At 38.3% G+C, this 22,601-nt stretch overlaps 1 protein-coding gene across 1 annotated transcript; it reads right to left on the bottom strand.

The window, feature by feature from the left end:
* Nucleotides 1–335: 335 nt before the first annotated feature.
* On the bottom strand, nt 336–21,602 carry LOC110162290 (serine/threonine-protein phosphatase 2A 55 kDa regulatory subunit B beta isoform). Its single transcript, XM_055159309.1, has 11 exons — nt 21,351–21,602; nt 20,685–21,021; nt 18,100–18,256; nt 12,539–12,636; nt 11,723–11,888; nt 9,722–9,834; nt 8,678–8,855; nt 7,286–7,450; nt 6,740–6,909; nt 3,032–3,123; nt 336–1,964 (listed from the first exon to the last, which is right to left on the bottom strand). The coding sequence occupies exons 3-11, from the start codon at nt 18,179–18,181 to the stop codon at nt 1,670–1,672; spliced, it is 1,359 nt and encodes a 452-aa protein (XP_055015284.1). The 5' UTR covers nt 18,182–18,256; nt 20,685–21,021; nt 21,351–21,602; the 3' UTR covers nt 336–1,669.
* Between the last annotated feature and the right edge of the window lie 999 nt (nt 21,603–22,601).

Consider the following 22,601-nt stretch of genomic DNA (forward strand, 5'->3'; position numbering starts at 1 on the left):
TTTTCTGCCTGCATTTACATTAACCAAATATTTAAGATTTAAGATTTTAAAAAAAAGTAGCAGAGTGAACAACAATATTGTGCAGCAGTACGACATACCTGTAATGTGTCCAGGCTGGCACTAGGTGGAGTGTCAGGTCATAGAGCTGACTACACCGAAAGATCCCTTTAAAATATACCTGTGTATCAATTTAATACAGTCTTTGGTAATTACACAGCAATAAATATCACAGATGGCTATTTCATTGAAATATTTATTCAGAAAAACATATTAACATTATTTATAATTGCCCATTTGACAATTAAGTCAACATTCATTAACAAAAATATGTGACACTTGAGGGTATGGACAATAAAATGACAGATGTCCAAATTTCAGACTAACATTAAAATAACTTTCTAAAAATAAACATTCTGTAGTGAAGCTCTGAAAACAATCATCAGTGATGGAAGTTATAGTTGTGGATCAATGTTTTGGTCACAAAAATCATCAAATCAAATGTACAGAAATTGTTTATTATACAGACACTATTTAGCCCATTATTATTTTGTTTTTAGATTACATTAATCAGAAACATTCACCATATTCATTGGTTCTCAGTTTCAGATTAGAAACTGATCATTCAAATGTACAAGTGTATGAGCCGACACTGGTAAACATGCGTCTGTGTCAGAGACACAAAGAAAGTATGGGCTCAGTCCTCTATAGTGCTGCATAGGGCTCCAGGCCCAAGAAGCCTTTGTACAGCTGGGTCTAAATAGGTTAGAAGGCAGCCAAGTCAGTCAATTTATAAACAGCAGTAGGCTAAATCTGTTTAACATGCAGCATATGTTTGCTTGATTGTTGACATTATGTAGGTTATCATTTGTTTTTTGCTTGATTGACTTCGAGTATTGACGACCGTACAGAAGGCAGACCAGAAAGTACACGAGGAGCAGATGAAGGCCTGTGAAACACTGGCTAAAGCAGTGGGTGCAGCAGTTTGTGTGTCCTCACTTCAGATCATTTGTCAAATCTGCTTCTGTTAAATCAATAAACTCACTGACCTCAGCTCAGCTGTACGTTTGACTCCTGAATCATGGAGAGACTGTTGTCTAGGTGCACTTGGGTTTAAACAGAAAGGGTCCGACTCATTTCACATCACACATTATCACGGTCTTCATATTTACCATCATGTACATCATTCAGTAAGAAGCATAAGAAATTAGGTAGCTGTAAGAAATCAGACAGCCATTTACATTAAATAAATGCCCTATTTTTTTATCCATGCTGCTGGTAAAACAGGATCATACAAACCAAAGAGGGGAATACGCAGATAGGACATGGACATTTCAAAAAAAAAAAAAAAAAGGCATACCCAAAAATGTAAAATGTCTGAAGTAGCCCAAAAAATCAAACATCAAGCACAATCCAGAGGTTAACTATCAAGAAATCCTCAATTTAGACATTTTTACTAATCCACAATCAATTGCATAATCCAGCCCGTTCCCTTCTAGTCCGCTCGTTCAGTTCTGGAGCCCAGGGAGGACATGGGGGTGGGGGGTGTAGACCTAGATCTGTCAGCCTCTGTAGCTCTGGAGGCATATTCATGGGTGTCTGCATGTTTCGCATAGTGGCATAGTAGTTGTGTGTAAACTTGTTCCAGCTCAAAACAGCTCAAACTGCTCCATCAATGCATCTCCGAGTTGAGTTTGTCCTGAAATATGTACAGGTTGTTGGTGGCAGCGATAGCAATGATGTTTTCGTTTGGGTGCCAGGCGGTGTGTAGGATCTTTTTGGTGAAGTCCAGACTGTCCACACTGATGTCGTCTTTCCGTCTCTTCCCTCCAGCCGCACAAACTCTCCGAGGTTTCAAGACAGCTCTGGGTTTACTGCTTTCTCTTGATGCTTCTAGAGTCACATCACGTTTGGTATTTCGGTCGAACATACGAAAGAAGTTATTGTAGGCTCCTGTCATGATCACACTGAAAGAACGCCATAAGAAAAATCATTAGACAAGGCTGAAGAATTTGTATTAATAATGTAAACCATCCATTTCCAACTCAACTTTTTGAGTGTTTTAAAGGTCATATATTACGCAAAACGTGTTCTTCTGAGCTTTAAGCAATGTTATAATGTTATTATCTCATCAAAAACATGGGAGATGTGTTATGTTTCATCCATACATGCTTGAGTAATCCTTTATCATTAGTCTGTCTACATCTCCAAAGATGAAAATGCTAGCGACATCACAAGGTGGAATACACCTTGTGATGTCGCTAGTTTTCAATTAACAGCTACATTTACCCTTTGTTCAGTAGAGATAGGCAAATCCAGGGCTGAAATCATCCAAATGATTCTAGTAAATGTGTATGGAGTTTAAAAACACAGTGGAACACTTCATTTGTTACCACATGACATTGCAAGGTGGAGTGTTTTCTGTTTGAGAGAAAAACTCTGCTTAAATATGTAGTCCACTCCAGCTATATTTCTGATGAGGATACAACATTATAGTAATATAATATACACATTTGAATTTTATTAAGGTTATATAGCTTTTAACACAATGTAACTTGTCTAGTAGAGAGTCTGCCACCTGGTTGTCTGCATCGAGATGTTTTTGCTTCAATTATTATAGTATGGTGTAAACATAGAGATAAGCAGGTGACACTGCCAGGCCAAGTTACAGGTCAGATTTGTGAAGAGGCAACCCCACTCACAGTAACAATGCATGTGTTTCAAGGTACTTTTTTTTTTTAGCAACAAAGACACCTGTATTTGAATAAATGCTAGACAGTCAGTAATATTTCATAATGACACAACGCAACACATTTTACTGTGCTGAAATAAATCTTTAAATAAATATTTTCTTTGTAGATTTGGCAGTGTGCAGGTTTTTCCTCCTACACTCTCATCTGACACACATTTTTAGACATTGATTTGTGGTATCATTTATTATCCTATTATTCTGTTGGACAATACCACAATGCAACATTTAGAATAGTTGGTGTTTATCAATCATACAGCGATACACACTTGATCATTGATGTACCTGTCTGTACCATTCCAGGCGCACTCAAACTTGTCAAAGATGCAGTCGTTCTCGTAAAGTGAACACAACTTGCTTCGGAGGTAATCATGGACCTAGTGGAATTAAAATTAAAAAAAAATTAGCAAAAAATATGAGCAAATTATAAATTGCCTTATTGTATTAGCAATATCAGTATTAATCACATTTAAAGGTCGTTTACACAAAGTGGATTCCTGTGAGCGTTAAGCCATGTTATAATGTTGTTACCTCATCAAAAAACATACCTAAAATGAAACAAAACACAACTCCAGGTATGTTTTTGATGAGGAAACAACATTATAACATCAATCAGAAAATAGTGTAATATGGGCCCTTTAATAGTTTCATTTAAATTTATTGAATATTCGACTCAGATTTTATTTCATTATTCTATTTTTTTTTTATCTGGGATCAGCAAAAAGAGTAAATTATCAATATAAAAATTACCAATATAAAACATATGTCAAAACATGTATTCAACCACTTATTATGGCTCTTATTGAACTACCAAGGGCACAATAAAAGACCCACATTCCCTGACTAATATGTCTTCTCCCCTGTGCTTCTCATTGACCTGTGTCAGCAGAGTTTCTACAGACAGTGATGCAAAAGGCTAAAACCAACACCTTTCTCTGCATTAAGCCCCTGTTTCCCATTCTGCATAAAGTCAGCACTCAACAGACTTTCAATCAATAAGTGGTCAAGTTAAGGTCAGGTCATGGCAGTGCATCAAAGACAGTGACATTTTTGTTTTCCCCCATGGGTGCTCCTTTTGCGCCAGGTGGGATCATACAGTGTCAGCTTTAGCAGAAGATATGTAGTCTTTTTCCTGTCTGCACTTTTCAGATTTAATGTGCTGTGTCCCAGAAGCCACCACTGGATTTATGCTGCTTTTTCACAATGCACAAGGTCTTTAGAGCTATAAATTTAACATTGTCGAGCAAATCTAACTCATTATACACTTCCTCTGCTGCAACCACTACCATCGAGTTGCGAGATTTATCACAATCGTACCAAGATCACAATATGAGTGGCTGCAGTTGTTGTGTGGGTGGAGAGTAATTAAATCAATAGTCCTCTGTAAACAACAAAACATTATGGGCCCCATCTTGTCCCCGATCTTAGCACTAGCGTAAGTGTGGGGCATGGAGCTCTAAACAAGAGGTATGCCATGCCTGAATATCTGGTGGAGTAGAGCAGAATAGCTCACTTCAACGAGGCAGCCCATTTGGAGCTGATTGAGGGCATGGTGTGACGTGTTCAGTGAATTGCCAAAATCGTAAATATCAAACTAGTCCTTTGAAAAATAACATGTAACATGCTCATGGCTCATTTTATTTGGTAATATATTAGGATGATAAATGCTTAACATTCATGACATGTTCATGTGCTGCCCGCAGCAGAGCACAACCCTGCACCCGCTTCCTGTATTGGCTCAAGACTGCTCTATAGTTTGGTTTGATCAGGATCTTCTTACAAACGCTGCTCATTACAGCAATGTCCTTAAGTGTGTTTTCTTGCCCTGTCTGCGGTCCAAATACTGCGATCTTGGATTTCCTCACATCCTCGTGTCCTTTCTGTCATCAGCTCCATTTAATTTTGTGACCAAATTATTTCAATTGAGCAGCTTTGGTTATCTTAGTTGCAAGCAGGTAGACTACCATCAGAACTGTAAATAGCTGCACGGAGTCATGGAGTGGCCAGACTCTGTGTAGAATCAGCGCACACATTCATTGGCAGCACAGGGTTGTGACAGTGGAGCGAAGCAGATGCAAGTCTCGTATGCGCTGCTCTCTTGGCTGCAGCAGCCAGTAGAGCTTTATACAGCAGCCCAAGAGATGTATAGTGTACATGGGCAGACTGCCTGGACAGGCGGGACTGGGTGCGACCAGGGGGAGAGCAGAGGTCAGCAGGTCTGCTGTGGGATGGGAGTGCATGAGATAGACACTGGTCTGCTGTGGAATGGACAGAGAAATGCAGTTACAGGGGAGCACATGGAGTGTTAGGAGCATAAAATCAACCAGTTCTGTCATGGCCCATACAAAATTCTATATTCATGGCACCTCTACTGGTGCATACTGCATACTTGCATCGTGGTGCTCCGGAACAGTTTTATTTTACCCATATATAATTTTTCCCCACACCCCTCTTTGCTGTATGGTAATGAGGAAAAGACTGTAGATATTAGCCAAACTTGCAGTGCTTTTAAACGCTACAGTGGTCATAGATTGGTTGAGATGTCATTGCCATATATGTACCTGTACTGTCACACTCCAGCCTCCAGCATTGAAGTACAGCCTGACCCGGACATGCCCCCTTGTTAATGCTAGCGCTTGCGCTAAGACAAGGGGCAAGATAGGGCCTTATGTCTGCATGATGTTTTATTTTGTATTAAACTTGCTAACCCTGTAGTATAGACCTCTACTAACATGCCCTGAAATGCATGGGATTCTTGTAGTTGCACAGTTAATTGTATTTTAGTTACAATGACTGTGAACTGAATCTTGGGATTCAAAAATAACAAACAAGACTTCATAAAAATTCTAATGTAGAATTGTTCCTACACCTAAACCCTGCACTACCATAGACATTTTTATTATCTGAACTACTACCTAATCTTCCAGGTTTTAATCTGAAGTCCCCCATGAACTCACTCCCTCCTCCTCTCGTCTCTCCCTTCTTTCTCTCTCTCTTCTTGTGGTGCATTGCAGATCTAGGTGTTACTTGGGCACTGTGTAAGGTATCCCTTCTTCCCACTCCTCTTTGTGAGTGGAAGCTCAGTGGACTATAAATAGCCTGAGTGCATCTTGGCCTCCCACTTCTGGCTGCGTTTGGACGTCAGGGAGACAACACATGTTCATTGTGGCTAGACTAATAAAATCCAACATCTCTAAACTAATAGCGGATTAGTTACTGGAATACAAATGGTATAAAAAAGAACAGTCTTTTTTTAAACACAGTATATGCACACAAGAATAGTAATTTTTTCTTAAAGGTCCACTATGTAACTTTCCTAGAGGTGCTATTGCTTTGCTGGAATGTTCCACAGTATGGCATTAAACATATGCATTAAATATTTATTTACTTAAAGGTACTCAAAGATTTAATACCTTGAAAATCATGCATGCCTCCAGTAACTTTGCCTGGTAGAGTCACCTGCTTGTATTCATAGAGTTAAGTTTATTGTTATATTATGGAACATTCAAGGCAAAGCAATAATATCGCCATGGAGACAGGGTACATATTAAATACTTGGCATGTAATCAATTTAATTATGCTTAAAAGGTTTTGCTGAAGTAAACATTATGATGCCAAAGTTATTGCTGCTATTTTGTATATAAAGAGAAACTGTGACTGAAATAAGATAAGATAACCTTTGTTTGTCTCACAATAGGGACATCTCAGATCTAAATTCTTATTTTCTTTATTATTTAACAAAATTTGTTTAATTGGATTATACTGATTCCTTCGGAGAACATATATCTATAATAGTAGTGGAATACTCCTGAACACAGCACTAGAATGAATGGGCCATTGTTCAACTGAAGGTGGAGACAGATGAATCACTCAGAGTGGTCTGAGTACAGCAGCTAACAATGCAGCTACTACAACTCTGTCAACTGTGACTGTGGCACAGAACTATAACAATTAGATTTCGCCCAAAGCAAGCCCTGTCTTTGAAGCACAAACCTGGTATGTCTCCAGGGGCTTGCTCTCCATGTTGAGGTCCCAGACTTTGGCGGTCAGGTAGTCCCTTGTGAGAAGGTATCGGCCGCTGTGGCTGAATTTGACATCTGACACAGAGGAAATTATTTCTGAGAAGAACGAGCGAGCGCTGGGGTCCTCAGGCTCCTCGAATACTGCAGAGAAATGAGGGTTAGGCGGTTGTGAGAAAAAAAATATTGATATACAGGGGGCATAAAATACATATTATAATGAGGTACAAGTTGTTTATGTTTTAATTTTGTGTTTTGGTGCTAAAACTGTGTATCCAGTGAAAAGCAGCCTTACTACAGGTGCCAGTTCCTATGATTAAAAACAGTTCGAACTAAATCTTAAACAGCTGTCTTTTGACACTCACTATAAACCCCAGCACCTGCAGCCAATCATGAATCAGTGCTAGTGCAGCCTCTGCAGCTCAGGGAGTGAATTCTGGAGGTTCTGAGCTTGGTCTTTCCATATATGGAGAATGCCAGTCCCCCATCATCAGTTTGTACAGTATAATGATAGACTTACATTTGGAGTGTTTGTCACATAGAGCGGCCTCTCTCATATCACACAGACGCAGAGTTCCTTTGCTGCTGCTGTAGACAAACAGGTTACAGTGATGAGGGTGAAACTCCGCCGCTGTGATCACCTCCGTCAAATCCTCCATATTGGCAGGTTTAATGTCCACAATGTCTGACAAACGGGCTTCACTCAGGAACACAATGATTTGTCAAATATTATATCTTCTATTTAAATCTCAGGTTATAACTTATCTAACACCAATACATAAACACAGTCATATTGTGTCTATGTGTACCTGTGCTAACGTTGTTTTTATATTCATATTTCTTTATAACATCACCACTGACAAATATTTCTTATTAACTAGACTTTATCAGGGTTTTTATAAGGAATAGTTTATCATTGCCTCTCAGCCTTTTTGTTATGAAATATTTACACAAATTCTTATCCAAAGATGTAACAATTCTGACCCAAATCAGGAAGGAATCATTTGCCTGTTAGTGATCAATACATAGCACATAGCATTTCTATCCACAAATGGGACAAACTCAATAAGTTACTGTTTTACCAATTACTTTTATATTAGTAAATACTGTCTGACTTCACAGTTGTATAAAGGTCACCCCTAGCAATGTAATAAATGTATAATATTGTGTGCAAAGGCATTTGTCAACGACTATGTAAATTATTGATGGATGAAATAAAGAGAGCAATAAAAATACATCTTGGGGGAGATTGTCGTGGAAACCATAATCCAGACGTATAAATTGTAATATGATAAATCCTGCATGGGTCACGAGTGAGACTCCGGTGTGTTCTACTGAGCTGGATTAAAACTCAGAAAAAGGCTGCAATATTTATGCTGCCTTTGAATTATTCATTAAGTTACATTTTCACTCCTCAAGAATAATATCCCCCTCCCCCACAGCAACGTGTCCTTGTGCATTTCTTTAGACAATAAAGTGGGATTTAAATTAGTTTGTAGTGTAGGCGTTTCAGTGTGTGGCCAAGGATTGATTAATGAAAACATATATGCACATATTATGTGCAGGGTTGGGTTTAGACAAATCAATTTTTTGTGGGCTCAGCATTTGTACAGGCTACTATCAACAACAAAAATATTATGTGCGAGTATTTATCCATTTATTTCATGTTTTAGTAGGGTGAACAGATTTTGTTTTATTACCGTCACGTTTCCTTTTGCAAAATCTCAGCACGTACAAGTAGTTTTGTTACACCTTAATTGCACTTTAGTAGAATCATTATATTATGGTTATTACAGAGTATATTTATAGATTAATAGTGTTAAGAATGTGATGTGTGTGTGTGTCTATTTTTGATTACTTGATGCTATCTCCATCTCAGTATTTCTGTGATTATGAGTGGTGCAAAGGATACTGAAGCTGCGGTCGGTGATGTCCAGGTGCCACAGATTGATCCTCAGGTCGTCTGCGGACATGTATGTCTCATAGTCCGAGTTCACGGAAATTGAGTTAACATGATACGTGTGAGCATTAGCAAAGACTCTGCGTGGGCTCACCTCCACCATCAGGTCCATGGGCTTCAACACAGGCACCTACACACAGCAAGGGTACAAGCATCATACATTAATCTAGTATTCTTCTACATCAGTCACTACAGCAACTGAACAGCAATTAACACTGAATGCTTACACTTCAATAAAAACACTATCAGTAAATATTATTAAGGCAGATTTGTGTAAATAGTTCAATACAATGAATTGATGCCATTAAATTTATCCATCTCTGTGGAAACAAGCAGGTAGCACCACCAGGCCACAGCAAGGTATTTTAGCTATAGAAATATCTGTAAGTGAATAAATGCAAGTAAGATTTTTTAATGCCATACTGTGGAACATTCCACACAAATGCATCTTCTTGGAGAGACTCAGATAGTGAATCCAAAACCAAAACGGTTTAATAAAAATGAAATGTGTCATACCATAAAAATGTTGTTAATGAGTGAAATTAAAATCTTTAAATTAAATTATGCATTGCTTTTAAATGTAGTCAGCTTAGTCGTAGTCGGTCTATCACAAATTCTCCAGCTTGTTTTCTCATTTAATTGCTTAAATAATATTCAAAATTACTCTTTACTCTCTCTTTTCTTTAAAAAATGAGTGTTGTATGAATAATTATACCACTACATACATTTACATGCTGTATAATGTAGTACATGCATAACAGGTAGAGAAATTGCAAAATCCTGCTAATCTTTGCCCTTAGCAGATGTTGTGTTGTGTTGACTACCGCTGTAAATACCTCTCCCCCACACATGAAGTACCTTTGTGCCAGTGACCCATTTTTACACATGGAAACACATCTGTACCCACTGACCCACTTAAGAGGGCCAGTCTATTGTATTTGTGAACAGCTAAGCACATGTACAGTAGAAACAGAAGCGTAATAATAAAGTAATTGCCTGCAGGGACGTGACAGTGGAGATGTCCTTGATGCGGCCCTCTTCATCCTTTAAGTTGTATCCCTCTGGCCGCTTGTCTCGCTCACTCACCTTCCACAACTTAATGGTCTTATCTACAAAATAAACATCAGTATAAAGATTATAAATAACACTTAGTTTAGGGGCCACATTATAAAGGGCTCATATTACAGTAAACTATTGTCTTAGCTATGTTATAATGTTGTTCCTCATCAAAAACATACCTGAAGTTGTGTTTTGTGTCATTCACACGTTTACACACAAATCCTGCTTATTTAGGCTGTGTTCTTCTCTCAGACTGAAAACCATGCTCCACCTTATGATATCATGTGGTGATACAGGGCTCTATTGCGTTTTCAAACTCCATACATCTTCAGTAGGATTATTTGGATCATGTCAGCTCTGGAAATTGCCAATCTCAACTAAATAAAAGGTGAAATGTAGCTCTTAACTTGTAAACTACAACTGACAAAAAAATTACATCACTAAGTAGAACAGCGCATTCTGAGCTTTGGAGATGTAAACAGTATAATACCAGGATTACTAAAAGATGGGTGAATGAAACTAAACTGAACTCCAGGTATGTTTTTGATGATATAACAACATTATAATGTGGCTTAATGTTCACAAGAGTCAATTTTGTGCAATATTGGACCTTTAATAGCTAGTTAATAGTAAAATGTATAATACATGCTTTTGTCTAAGAAAAGTATTTTGCAAATATTAACCCTTTAACTATTATCTTCATATTAAAGAAGTGGGAATTACAATAAATATGTTTGTACATACACTCAAATCTTAATAAGCATTAATAAGTGTTTGATAAATACCAACTAATCAGGGAATTAGATACCAAATACCACTTTTTTTTTAAAATATGTGACAGGCCTTTACTTCGGCAATGTGGGCAAATCTAGGCTCAAAATGATTCTTTCTAGCTGTGCAAATGAACACAAAAAGGTTTTTATTTATAACTTTTTATTTATATGCCTTGCAACTATTAGTAAAATATTGAATAAAGGCCATTATCAGGTTAGGTCTTATTATTGTTAATTGTGATCTTCTTGTGATCACACACTATTTACAGAGAGAATTCTAGACTCACAGGTCATATTAGGGCTAGATATTACCAAAACATGTTTTACTGTATTATTTACAGTATTTCATACAATATCAAAATGGTTATTCCAGAGGTGAACAAAGCCCAAGTATGACAAAGAAGATGTAGGTTTTTGCTTAAAATGTGGTTGGCTTTCTGGCAGATATCACCCAGCCGATATGACAGGTCGTACATTTTTCATACACTCTATCATAAATAATAAAACACTTAAATAAATCAGTGAGGCTGTGCTCTATAGATTTCCAATAATGCCATAAACTGACAGTAAGGCATCATTTATACAGCACTTGGGACCTACAGCACCAAGGAAACCACAAGACCTAAAACTGTAAATTGTGTGTTGCTTAAAGATCATGAAAGATTGTTATTTCATTAAAAAAACATAGTTTCATTTACACTTGTTTGAATAACCCTTTACTATAAGTGTTTCTGCATCCCCAAAGCTCAAAATGCTCTGTTCCACCTTGATGTCACGAGGGCATAGTTTTCAAGTTAACATCTACCGTTTACCTTTAGTTCAGTGGAGGTTAGTAATTCCAGAGCTGAAATCATCCAAATGATTCTAGTAAAGGTGAATGGAATTTAAAAACACAGTGGAGCACTTCCTGTGTTACCACATGATATAGCAAGGTGTAACAGAGTGTTTTCTGAGCTCAGCCTAAATATGCAGGGTTTGTGTGATAAACATGTGTGGATGAAACAAAACACAATGCCAGGTATGTTTGTGATGAGGAATCAAAATTATAACATAAATCAGAAAACAGCGTATTATGAAACCTCTGAAATACTACTTAAATAACCTAAACTAGTACTTTTAGCATATGTTTTGTTGTAGCATTTGTGTACATATGTTTTGGTCATACCGTTGGTGGACAGGAGGAAGTGTGCTGCGTTCTGCTGAGGCAGCCATCGGATCTTATTGATTTTCTCCTCAATTTCCAAACTTTTAAGGTAGTCAAACTCGGGCTCATGGCTCTGAAAGGTGCTGTAGACATTGTACTCTCCTTGGGAGAAGGGCTCAGTCTTGCTCTGTAAGAAAGAAAACATTATATTTACTACAGTCACGGAATATAAAGGGAAAATGTGTGTATGTTTTATTTAAGATAGTAAGTGCTTAAAGATGACAAATCAAATTGCTATTGAGCATTACTCCAAATATCAACACTGACAAGGTTTGTTACTGTATTTGTGTTCAGTTATTATTGTCAAATTATAATACTGTAAAAAGAGTTTCATTAGACTTGAACCAAATCTATACTGACCTCAGCTTCTGTATTCGAGGGTATTGTTAGCAAATAATCAGCCTTATATCTTTATGTTTATATTATATCTTTATATTTTTACATTTTACTGCTGAAACTTGGAGAGTAGACTGTCTTGTTACTCTTAGAAACTGGATCAAAGACAAAATGCTATACATTATAAAATATTTTAATATTAACATTTTAATAAATATATTTTTGATCAGTGTATAATACAATTTGGATACTGGATATTTTGAATCACTACAACAACAACAGAGAAATCTACAATCTATACATCGACAGAAAGGCAGAGATTCCAGCAAAACCCATACAAAGACTGACTCAGCAAAAACTGTCACATAACTCTAAACTGCAGATGGAACAGCGCGCTTGCTACAGTGGAATAAAACGGTGACTGGTGTGTTGGGTTTGTACCTCAGGTTCTCTCTGAAAGATGACCACTCGGCCTCCTTTGTCCCCAGTGGCCAGCAACTCTCCGGTGTGGTTGAACTCGACTGTGGAGATGATATCAGCTGCAGAAATGGAGAGGGCGGGATACAGGGATAAAGAGAGAAATATAAGGAAAGGGAAACAGACACAGAGGCCATTAGCTAATTGACAACACATCATCATTCATCTGTGTAATCTGTTTATGTATGTATGCAAATACATCACCACACCAAGTCAAATGTCAGTGCTTTACAGTCTAAGTGGATTTAACATATGCAAATTAATGCATGAAATAAGATTTATTTAAAGAAATTGAGGAGAATGGAAATTGGTCAGGCAAGTTCAGTCCTTAGTCAAAGAAATATATTTACACTAGGCAGACTGTGACATTTATACAGCACACTTATCACACATAAAGCTGGTCAGAGCTCGGACAAATTTTCTGTGGGCAAATTTTCTAGCACTGAGTCTGTAAATATGTTGTAATTTTGGGATTATATTAATTGGGAGTTTTAATATTATCTTGACTTGAAGTAATAGATATTATAACATAGCTACTTGAACGTATTGTTTTTTGTCTCCCACATTCTTCATCATTGTCTTAACTGTACGTGCTTGTGTCACCTGTGGATCATTATGCTATATATTGGATATTTTTTATATATTTTTTTATTATTTATTCAATATTTTACCAGGTAAGTCCATTGTGAACACTTTCTCATTTACAATGACGACCTGGCCAAGAGGCAATACAGAACAAAAGCACAAAATTTTAAATCGCATTATCTTCTGACAAATCCTGTGCATATCGTTGATTAAGAAAATAAATTGGAGAACAAAGTAATTACAGAGCAGTGGGCATATGCAGTAAAAAGTAAAAACAGGAGCTGACTGGGAATATGGCATCTTGACAAAATGCGATTAAACATTGCTCAAACATGCACAAATCACTTCAAATACAACTTCGAGAGTGTACATGGTGAGGGGAACTATAACATGGTTAAAAGCTCTTAAAAGTGAATTTTGCCTAAAAGGTCTGCCTGAAGTTATATAAAGTATGTCATAGTTTTTATAATGAATATCAGGGACATATTTTCTCAAACTTAGCTTATTTAGATTTGTAACACTGCATGTAGTTTCACACTAACAACTAAAGGAGTAATTATTCTGTTTAGTGCCAGTTTGTTTTGTGCGTTGTCTTCTGTGCAGTTTCACACTTGTAAATACAGCAGACAGTGATGCTGATCACCATGGCGATGACATCAGTGCCTCTCACACTGCATGCATTCATCTTTGTTTTCTCCTACATCACTGTCCACCACAGAATCACTCATCCAAATCACATTAATAACTGCTCTGTTTATTCAAAACACAAGCCGTCTGATCCCAGGGCACAGCGTTGATGAATAAAGAGAAGCTCAAGACAATTTGGGACATGCAATTACAACAAAACAGAAAACTCTATAAATCTAAATTAAACATATCTCTTTATTTATTTATTTTTAATTTATACTTGTTTTCATATATGTAATTACTTACATGTGGAGAGAGGGGTGGGTTATGGGAGGTTTTTTTTTGTACAGGATAAATTATATTATATTATATTATATTTGGTATTTTCTATTCAGTCTGCCACTAGAGGCCCAGTTTTGATAAACAAGAACACTGAGCTCCACGGGCACTGGTTGTAATAAAACAAGTGAGCGTAAATCGTGTTTACTGAAAACGTTTTGAGCCTGGAGCTTGGCCCATTTTGTGGTGGCCTTGAGAGAAAATAGATGTTATGATGAAAAGAGGTGGGGACTGTCCTCTCCCTCTATATGTAACAGTATTTATTATTTTTCTAAGGTGATTTTTCACCTAAATTTCTCTCCTCTTTTCTGCTTCATGGCTGTCTCTCTAAATTCATTGGTGTGCGTTATACCTCCCCCATGGTCCAATGCCTCCTAGTTATGTATGCCACTGTGCGCGTAGTGGAAGAATGGAAAAGATGGAGAGAGAGAGAGGTGGTGGAGGAGGAGGAAGCGGCTAGGAGGTGGAGGGTGGGGGGGGGTTTCTCCGATGAGCAGGGGTTTCCATAGTAACAGGCTGAACCAACCAGTGGCTGCGATACTCATAACAATTCACCGTATATGGTCGTCAGGAGAAAGGAGGAAGTGGAATTCATCAGTACAATCCTCACAGGAAGACGTGGCCCAAGAAAATAATTACGCCACTGCTATGTTATGGACACTAACAAACAGCAATGGTTATTCTCAATAGACTAAAAAGGCCATAAGTAAAAGATAGACTATATAAAGAAATGTGTGAAGCTGGTGTAATCTAGGTAGCAGGTATTATAATTAAGAATCATTAAGAAAAAAGATAAATAAATTAATAAATGAACAGACAGAGACATTTTGCTAACATGTGCAGTCCATACAGTGAAGAGCAAAGCTAAGCAAAACTAAGGAAGCAGCATATGGTTTCAGAATGAAATTTTGTCAGCACAATATATCATCTGGTGGTTTATTCTACTCAGTCCATGACCACCACTGTCTCTTTTACTGCATTTAAATGTGGCAAATTATAACAACAGTAAAGCAATAAAACAAAATGATTCTTCCCACACCAAATGAAATGACACTGCTCTACAATATGTCTGGGTTGGATCATAAAGTGGTAATTTAAACTGCAAAGATGTGGTCAGTTATGGTCTCACACTATATATACTAGCATGTAAGTAGGTGCTATAGCCCTGCTCCACTGGACAGTCCATTAGCATGAACAGATCTGACTCATCACCACACTGCACAAACTGGGGAGCACACTGAGAGCAGCAGTTTCACCCACTCATGTTGTCTTCTCCACGTAAAACCAAATACAAACAAAAGATACATGAACTCACTGACACACAGAAATGGAAAAGAAAACTATTTATTTTGATCATCATAAAAAAGAGCCAAACTGTACAATGCATAATACTGTATGCAAGCTTTTTACTCTCCAAACCCCAAGCACACAAACACATGAACAGATTCATACAAGCAAAATGTGGTAGTGGGGGAAAAATCTATTCTTTATGGATGGAACGAATAAGGAAATGTAGAGAGTTTTGGGCGTCTTGAAAAGCGCAACATAAATCCAGTGTATTATTATGCTGTTTGAATGTAAAAAGGTAAAAGCTGCAATTAATGTTGTAAAAATAATGGAACTTGAAACATGGGCTGGGTTGTGTTAGCACAATCACAGTCACAGTCAGTCGATGACTTTCACGACTACAGTATGTCCAACAGTAACATTTTAGAAAGAGCTACACAAACTCTCGAGCAGACTCAATATCAGCATGAAATCTAATTGCATAAAAAAAATAAAAATAAACCTCAGTCCTAATCCTAGTTTAAACCAAATTTGGATGTAGACTTGATATGGTCCTGTTCCAGTCCTGGTTTAGCCTTAGTCTAGTCTAGGTTAAGTTCTGTTTTTAGTCCCAATTTGAATGTGATGTGCAGCTGTATGATGTGAGTATCCGCATTAGCCAAGCACCCAATGAAGGGGAATTCCTATTTACATTAGCAGCCACTACAGGGACACACAGCAGAGCGACTGTCATATAACCCCAATTATAGCTATCTTAGGTCGGTGTAAACACAGACAATTAGAGTGGAGCCAAAAACACACAGCGCTAAGACCACCACACGTGCCATCACTCAGCAGGACACAAGTGCTGTTCTGTGGGATCAGCTTGCGCACATTATAAAGATCCGGCTACACAACATTTCCTGGGCCAGTGTGTGGACTCAATTACCCTGTAGAGAAATAAACTGGTTGTAAAGGAGTAGGAAGCAGACTGCCGGAGGGGGACATCAAATTGATCCCTGTCCTGCAGTTATGGAGCTATCTGTAAAAAACGGGGGCTCTGTTTGTGTTGTCTGTACATGTGTGTGGGGGAAGGAGTGATTTAAGAACAGCCCAGCAGGACACCTAACCATTTCACCAAACATAAAATGACACATTGACGTAAAAGCCAGTGTGAGACGAGCACTTGTGGACATAAACAATTAAAGTCAGGACATAAAAATCTCTATCTGAAAACAGGGCCGTCTCAAATGTTACAGTAGCTATTTGTGAATAAATGTCAATAAAATCAATTTGATATTTAAACTGATTCAAGGCAACACTGGAAAATAAGATTAGGGGCTTAGCTGGTTTACACTATCCAACCGCTGAGATAAAATTCACTACAGGAGTTGCTGACATATCACATACTAATCCCTAACACTGAAAGCCTGCACCATTTCATAGTTGTCATTTTATCTGTCAGACCAGGCATTTATGAGGCGCTTGGGAGATTTCAAACCAACATGTTTGTGACTATTTACACAATACAGCAAGACAGTTATTCGGGGGTAAAATGTTCTCAGATAAAAACCAACAATAGCTCCATATACATACCCTCTGTGGGTGGAGATTGGCATATTAGAATACCTTTAAAATGCTAGTAACTAATGTTGAAAGTTTAATGCATGTCCTACTTTTAAAAAACAATTTGCCTATGTCTGATCTTATCTGATCTCTGGAGCAGGGTTAGACAAGTGGGAGCAAGTGGGGCAATAGTAACTATAAAACTTTTTTTTTTTTTTATATAGTCTTAGGTAAGACTATACAACTATTATGTTGTGATATCACCTTATCAAAAGTCTCACAATAATATTAAGGACAGTTACAATATAAGAATAAGAAACGACGGTTATAACATATTAGCTCTAGGGTTGATAGAAATGGATGACCAGATAATAATTAATACTAAAATTAGTGTCAAAACTAGATACTATCATTTGAAGAAGCTAACTATTAGAATGGTTTTGGTTTCTAACAGAACTAATATAAGGCCACATGGTAATATTACGTAAACTATTGTCATGGTGAAAATTACGAAGTATTATCATGGTCTCTGAAATTTGAGTGATAACACCAATTACATTCTTAAACTCTGGTATAATGGGAACAAAAATAAAACTGATGGAACAAAAATAGAAGAGACAAGAGACATGAGAGTGATATGTGTGATATTTAAAGCACTCACTTACAAATACACCTGACTCATACAACAGATGCCCTTACTGCAGATACAGCCTGTGTGATAACCCAGTGGGGTTGTGTGGGTGAATATAGCATTGGGCGATATGGCAAAACATTAATATAATGATTTTCTTTGGAGCCAGATCACAATTAAAATTTTATCATGATACATATACAGTTTTAAGGCAATAGAGAAAACATTTAAAGTTATAGTTAAAGTAAGTCTTATTCTTTTGAAAGTTCATTCTTCACAGTGATTAGTTAACTCCACTCAAAGTCAGAGTCACTCAAAGTCTTACAGAGGGTAAACAATACGAGAGTTAAATGGGGAAAAGTTCTGTGTTTGCACAGACAGCTGCATTAAAAAAAAGAAATAGTCAATAACAAAATAGCAGGTTGTCAAAGGGATCAGATCACAATAAAATTTTTAACACCATATCGCCCAGCTCTCTTGGTGAAAGGACAAAACGGGAGAGAGCACACACCTTCAGTGTAAGAGGCAAACTGCTCGGGCTCCAGAGAAAGGGTAGTGATGTCGGAGCACAGCACCTGGATGGGGCTCAACATCCTGGGGGAGGACTCCAGGGTGGAGAGGGGTGGACGGGATGGGCGGAGCTCTTCAGGCTATAGCCAGGAGCAGCCCTGCAAAAGGAACAAGGATGGAGGGAGGGAGCCAACAGAAAGGGAGAGGTCAGGCAGGGAGGACAGGAATGGGGTTAGGGAGTGAATTACTACATCACCGCATCAGCCATGAGCACTAAGCAAGAAGAGCAAAGATGATGAAGTATTGATTATAATAAAGAGATTGTCAATTATCGCTGTGGTGCTTGTAAAACATGAAAATAGAGACAGGGCACAGACTAGATCATGTGTGCAGTAGTGCCTGGAACAAACAATTGAGTTACAGTTAACTAATATTGTTTTAAATGATCATTTTCACCAAGAGCATAGCCAGCCATGACCTATACTATGTTCCCAATGCCTGCTAATAAAGACCATCCATGGAGTGGCCTGCATTTAGTAAATTCATGAATTTGTTTGAAAAACGGGTTTATCAACATGTAAAAAAAAATACAGCACACATATAATGAATAGTAATTGTGCTAAATATGCATAAATACAAAATGGAGTAGTTACTAGTTCATTTGAATGTATGCATAACTACAATTTCCATTGTTTACATAATTTCGATTCTGGATCAATTATATTTGTCTTCGTACTGTGTTTATGAAACTAATTTTCAATTGTGTGTCAAATAATGTTATTGTATATTCAAATTACTGGTACTGGTCAAATTGTACTATAAAAATGTAGTCAGCATTTATGACAAGTCCAGTCGTCTGTAAAGTTGAGGCAAGGCAAAGATAGCTCTGAGGTCAACGGGAGCAAAGGGGGTTGAAGATGGTGGGAGGGGCACTTTAAGGTGAAGGGAGGTTAAGCATCTTTCTCAGAGTTAAAGGGCAGGGAAAGCCCCATGGGACAGAGCAGACTGACATGATGCGCACACACACACACACACACACTCATGAAAACCAAACACAAAATGAAACATGCAATACCCAGACAAGATGCAGAGACATGACATGAATACAACTCAAGCAAAACAGGCAGGCAGTTAGCAAACAGACAGATAAAAATGTGTATGCCCTTTCACCTTTTAGCACCCCGCTTCCAGCTTTAATGAGCACATAGAGAACCATAATAGTGCATTGGATCAGCCTGTGTAGCCTTGTTGGATAATTGTTTGGCAGGCACACCTCTTCATCACTGGGCAATGCTGCGTGTTGTATTTGAGTGGAAAGGTGGGGGGATGAGTTGGACAGAGACACTGGGAGGTGCAGGGGGATGGGGTGAGCAATGGAAAATGGTTTTGGATAAAGGAACAGGTTTTATTTTGTGACCTGTAGCCAATATGTAAGATTTCTACAACTACCTCTTGTGTATTTTATTTTATGACTGTCAACAAAAAGCTAAAAAAAAGTATATAAATGATGTAGTCCAGTATTGTAAAAACCCCATCAACAATTCAGGCTGAATAATTCACTCTGGACTGGGATCGGTGGAATAATTAATACAGCTATTATTGGTGGGTGTTGACCAGCTGTCAATCATACTGGCTAAGCATGAAAAGACACAGGCTGTTCCTGTGGCAATGGACATAATGGACGTAGTACCTGCAGCCTGCATAACCAAACGTGATATTATTGAATACTAGCCAATGCAATTGAATTTCCTCCTACACACGTCACTAGTGAACATGTGCGCCTGGATGAAGGAAATTATAGTGCATAGCCAGACTCAGGAACCGTAATTCTCTTTCTGGGTTGAGATTGGATCGCAAATCAGCTTGTAACACATTCATGACCCCCAGATGATAATCCGCTGTTCGGGTTTGAAAAGGTGTAGTGAACAATGAGGTGACGCGAGGAAAAGGGATTGAGGGCAAACAGACAGGCACACCATATGAAGCTCAAGCACAGGTGAGATTAACGGTGTAATTGAGATTAGCAAGAGGCAGCTGCACAACTGTGATCCCACCATTTACAGATGAACTAGATAGAGAGAGATTTAAAAGAGGGTTTCATTTTCACATGTAAAGCTGTTTTATCTGTGCTGAATTGCGAATTAATTAAATGGCAAATACACATGTTTTTTCTCTTATATAGACAGACTAGACATAGAAATAAATGACTGTACACAGGCCAATTTTGTACATACACAGGTCAAGTCAGATGAAAGATCAATTGTTCTTGGAATAGAGAGAAGGGTTGCATAATAACAGGCTATGATGTGTGACATGCTAAATGTATAAAATAACTGGAGATATTTAAGATTATAACATACTTGTTTCCTTCCTGATGGTTTAGTACTTATTTTGTCTTCAGCTCAGGCCTATTTGTCAAGCTGCTTATTGGTGATAAGGCTGGAAAGCTGTGCTGAGCTGGCTTTGCCTCCCAGACAGCGCATAACCATTTACATTCAACTAACTCTCACATGAGGCATGCACAGAGTCACACTACTATAATCCTACTACAACACTATTAATACAGTTTTGTCATCATAATCTTACCGTCAGTCACATAGTTGTGGTCTGGGAGGAAGCTGCGGTGGTTTAAAGTGTCGCTGGCATCAGTGTCTTCGCCCATCAGAGGGGCTGGTCGGGGTGCCCGGTTTGGAGGGGCAGCGTGGAGGATATGGTAGAGTGGTAGAGAGATAGGTGATAGAGGGGATGGTGGTGGTGGGGATTTCGGCTAAGTCAGTGCCCATGCTGCTGCCCGCTGACGCCTCCTCAGCAAAGAGGCGCAGAGCAGGGCATCCTATACCCTTTTAGTTGGGACCAGTCAGGACAGATGGAACCAACCCTTTGGGAGGGATAGTGACATTCAGGAGTCCACACCAACTGAGACCTGCAAAGGGATTTTACAAGTCAGTGGTGAGGGAGAGGGAGACACATCGCTCACGAGGATAGCATAGCTCATGACCATGCTGCATCTGCTTTGAACAAATATTGGGATTTCTTGTAAAACCAAAAACACCACAATAATATATAGTCATCATCAGTAAAATCATGTCAAATTGAATATTCAGTAATGTTATATATGTGATTGGGGGTGGGGGGAGGAGAGGATGTTTTTCATATCTGCAGTGCTGCTGTTAAAAGCACATGCACACACACTCACACACACTCGCACACACATGCATTGACACACTCCCTATAGCTCAAAGTCAATCATACCTGTACGAATCCTTGAGAGATGTCGCCACTGTCTTCTGGTGTGTTCCTGTATTTTCCACTACGATGGAGGAAAGGGGGGAGAGACTGATGGTCCCGCTCACTGCTGCAGTCTCTGGCGTACGTCTGAGAGGATATTCAGAGGGAGCGAGAGAAGAGAGAGAGGGGGGGGTAGTCCTACTGCGCTGCTAGCATTTGTGATGCATTGGAGCAGGTACCGCCTCCTCTCCACTGCAGCCAATAGTCATGGAGCAATGATCTGTCTGACCACTGACTGCAGGTGATTAAATATGGGAACCGAGTGGAGATATGAAGAAGAGTGGGTGGAAGTGAGAGTGATGAGAAAGTCTTACTCAATGGTGGTTAAATAATTGAAGGATATAGTGAATAATTTTTCTTGAGACATAATTCAATTAAAACTACTCACATAGATAAGGATAGTTCAGGTATAATAGATACATACTTGAGGTTAGCACTTATGTATACTAGCAGGGTGAATTACATGTTGAAACAAATACTAGGATTTAAGGCTGTGCAATTAATAGAATTTTAATTAAGATGAAGATTCAACAACTTTTAATTGTCAATGATCAGCTTGAGTAAATATTATACTTTTTCATATTCATATTTAATGGTAGTTATAACTACTCGCAAAGCCCTATCACAAACTGTATATTAATACAGGCACATAACCTTGCATTACAGGGCTCACTTGATCATAGCCAAATCTAAATTGCAGTATTATTAAGTCACAATGACGAAAATGCAAAGGGAGCAGTTATGTATAGTATTCAATTTCCTCTGTAAGTAACACAATATTCTGTCTCCTTCCTGTCTTTGTATGTACATAATATGCTGATATATGTACTGCAGTATAGAGCTCCACTGCTGTTAGAGCTGTTTTGATTCTGAAGTTCTGGGAAGTTTACGTGTAACAGTTCATATTTCAGTCTTCCCTCAATGTTAATTATCCTGGATGTGTTTAAAATGCTGAATTTGAGATTTTCCTAACTTACTCATCCCTAATTTCCACTACATCAACTCATGCTTTTAAACTTATTATAATTTTCATCTACTGCTCTAAATCCTAGACCAACTCGGAACCAGTTATATTTGCACACACGTTGACAGTGTTCAGTCAGCACTCAGCAGACTGAGGAGATGCCAGGGACAGTTGGTGCCATCTCTGGATCTGGCTGTCTGCCACTAGGCTTTAAACCCACACTTTACTCCAAGACTCAAGGCACAGTCCTC

This window comes from Boleophthalmus pectinirostris, unplaced genomic scaffold (genome assembly GCF_026225935.1).
Source record: "Boleophthalmus pectinirostris isolate CB_2022bp ecotype Guang Dong unplaced genomic scaffold, ASM2622593v1 HiC_scaffold_23, whole genome shotgun sequence".
NCBI lineage: Eukaryota > Metazoa > Chordata > Actinopteri > Gobiiformes > Gobiidae > Boleophthalmus > Boleophthalmus pectinirostris.

Excerpts from the sequence above, each read along its gene's own strand:
- LOC110162290 (XM_055159309.1), bottom strand. The coding sequence starts at position 18,181 with ATGTTGAGCCCCATCCAGGTGCTGTGCTCCGACATCACTACCCTTTCT. Across the intron at positions 12,637-18,099 it reads GTTTGCCTCTTACACTGAAG|CTGATATCATCTCCACAGTC; the intron begins GTGTGTGCTCTC and ends CCATTTCTGCAG. Across the intron at positions 7,451-8,677 it reads CATCACCGACCGCAGCTTCA|ACATTGTGGACATTAAACCT; the intron begins GTATCCTTTGCA and ends CCCGTTTGTCAG.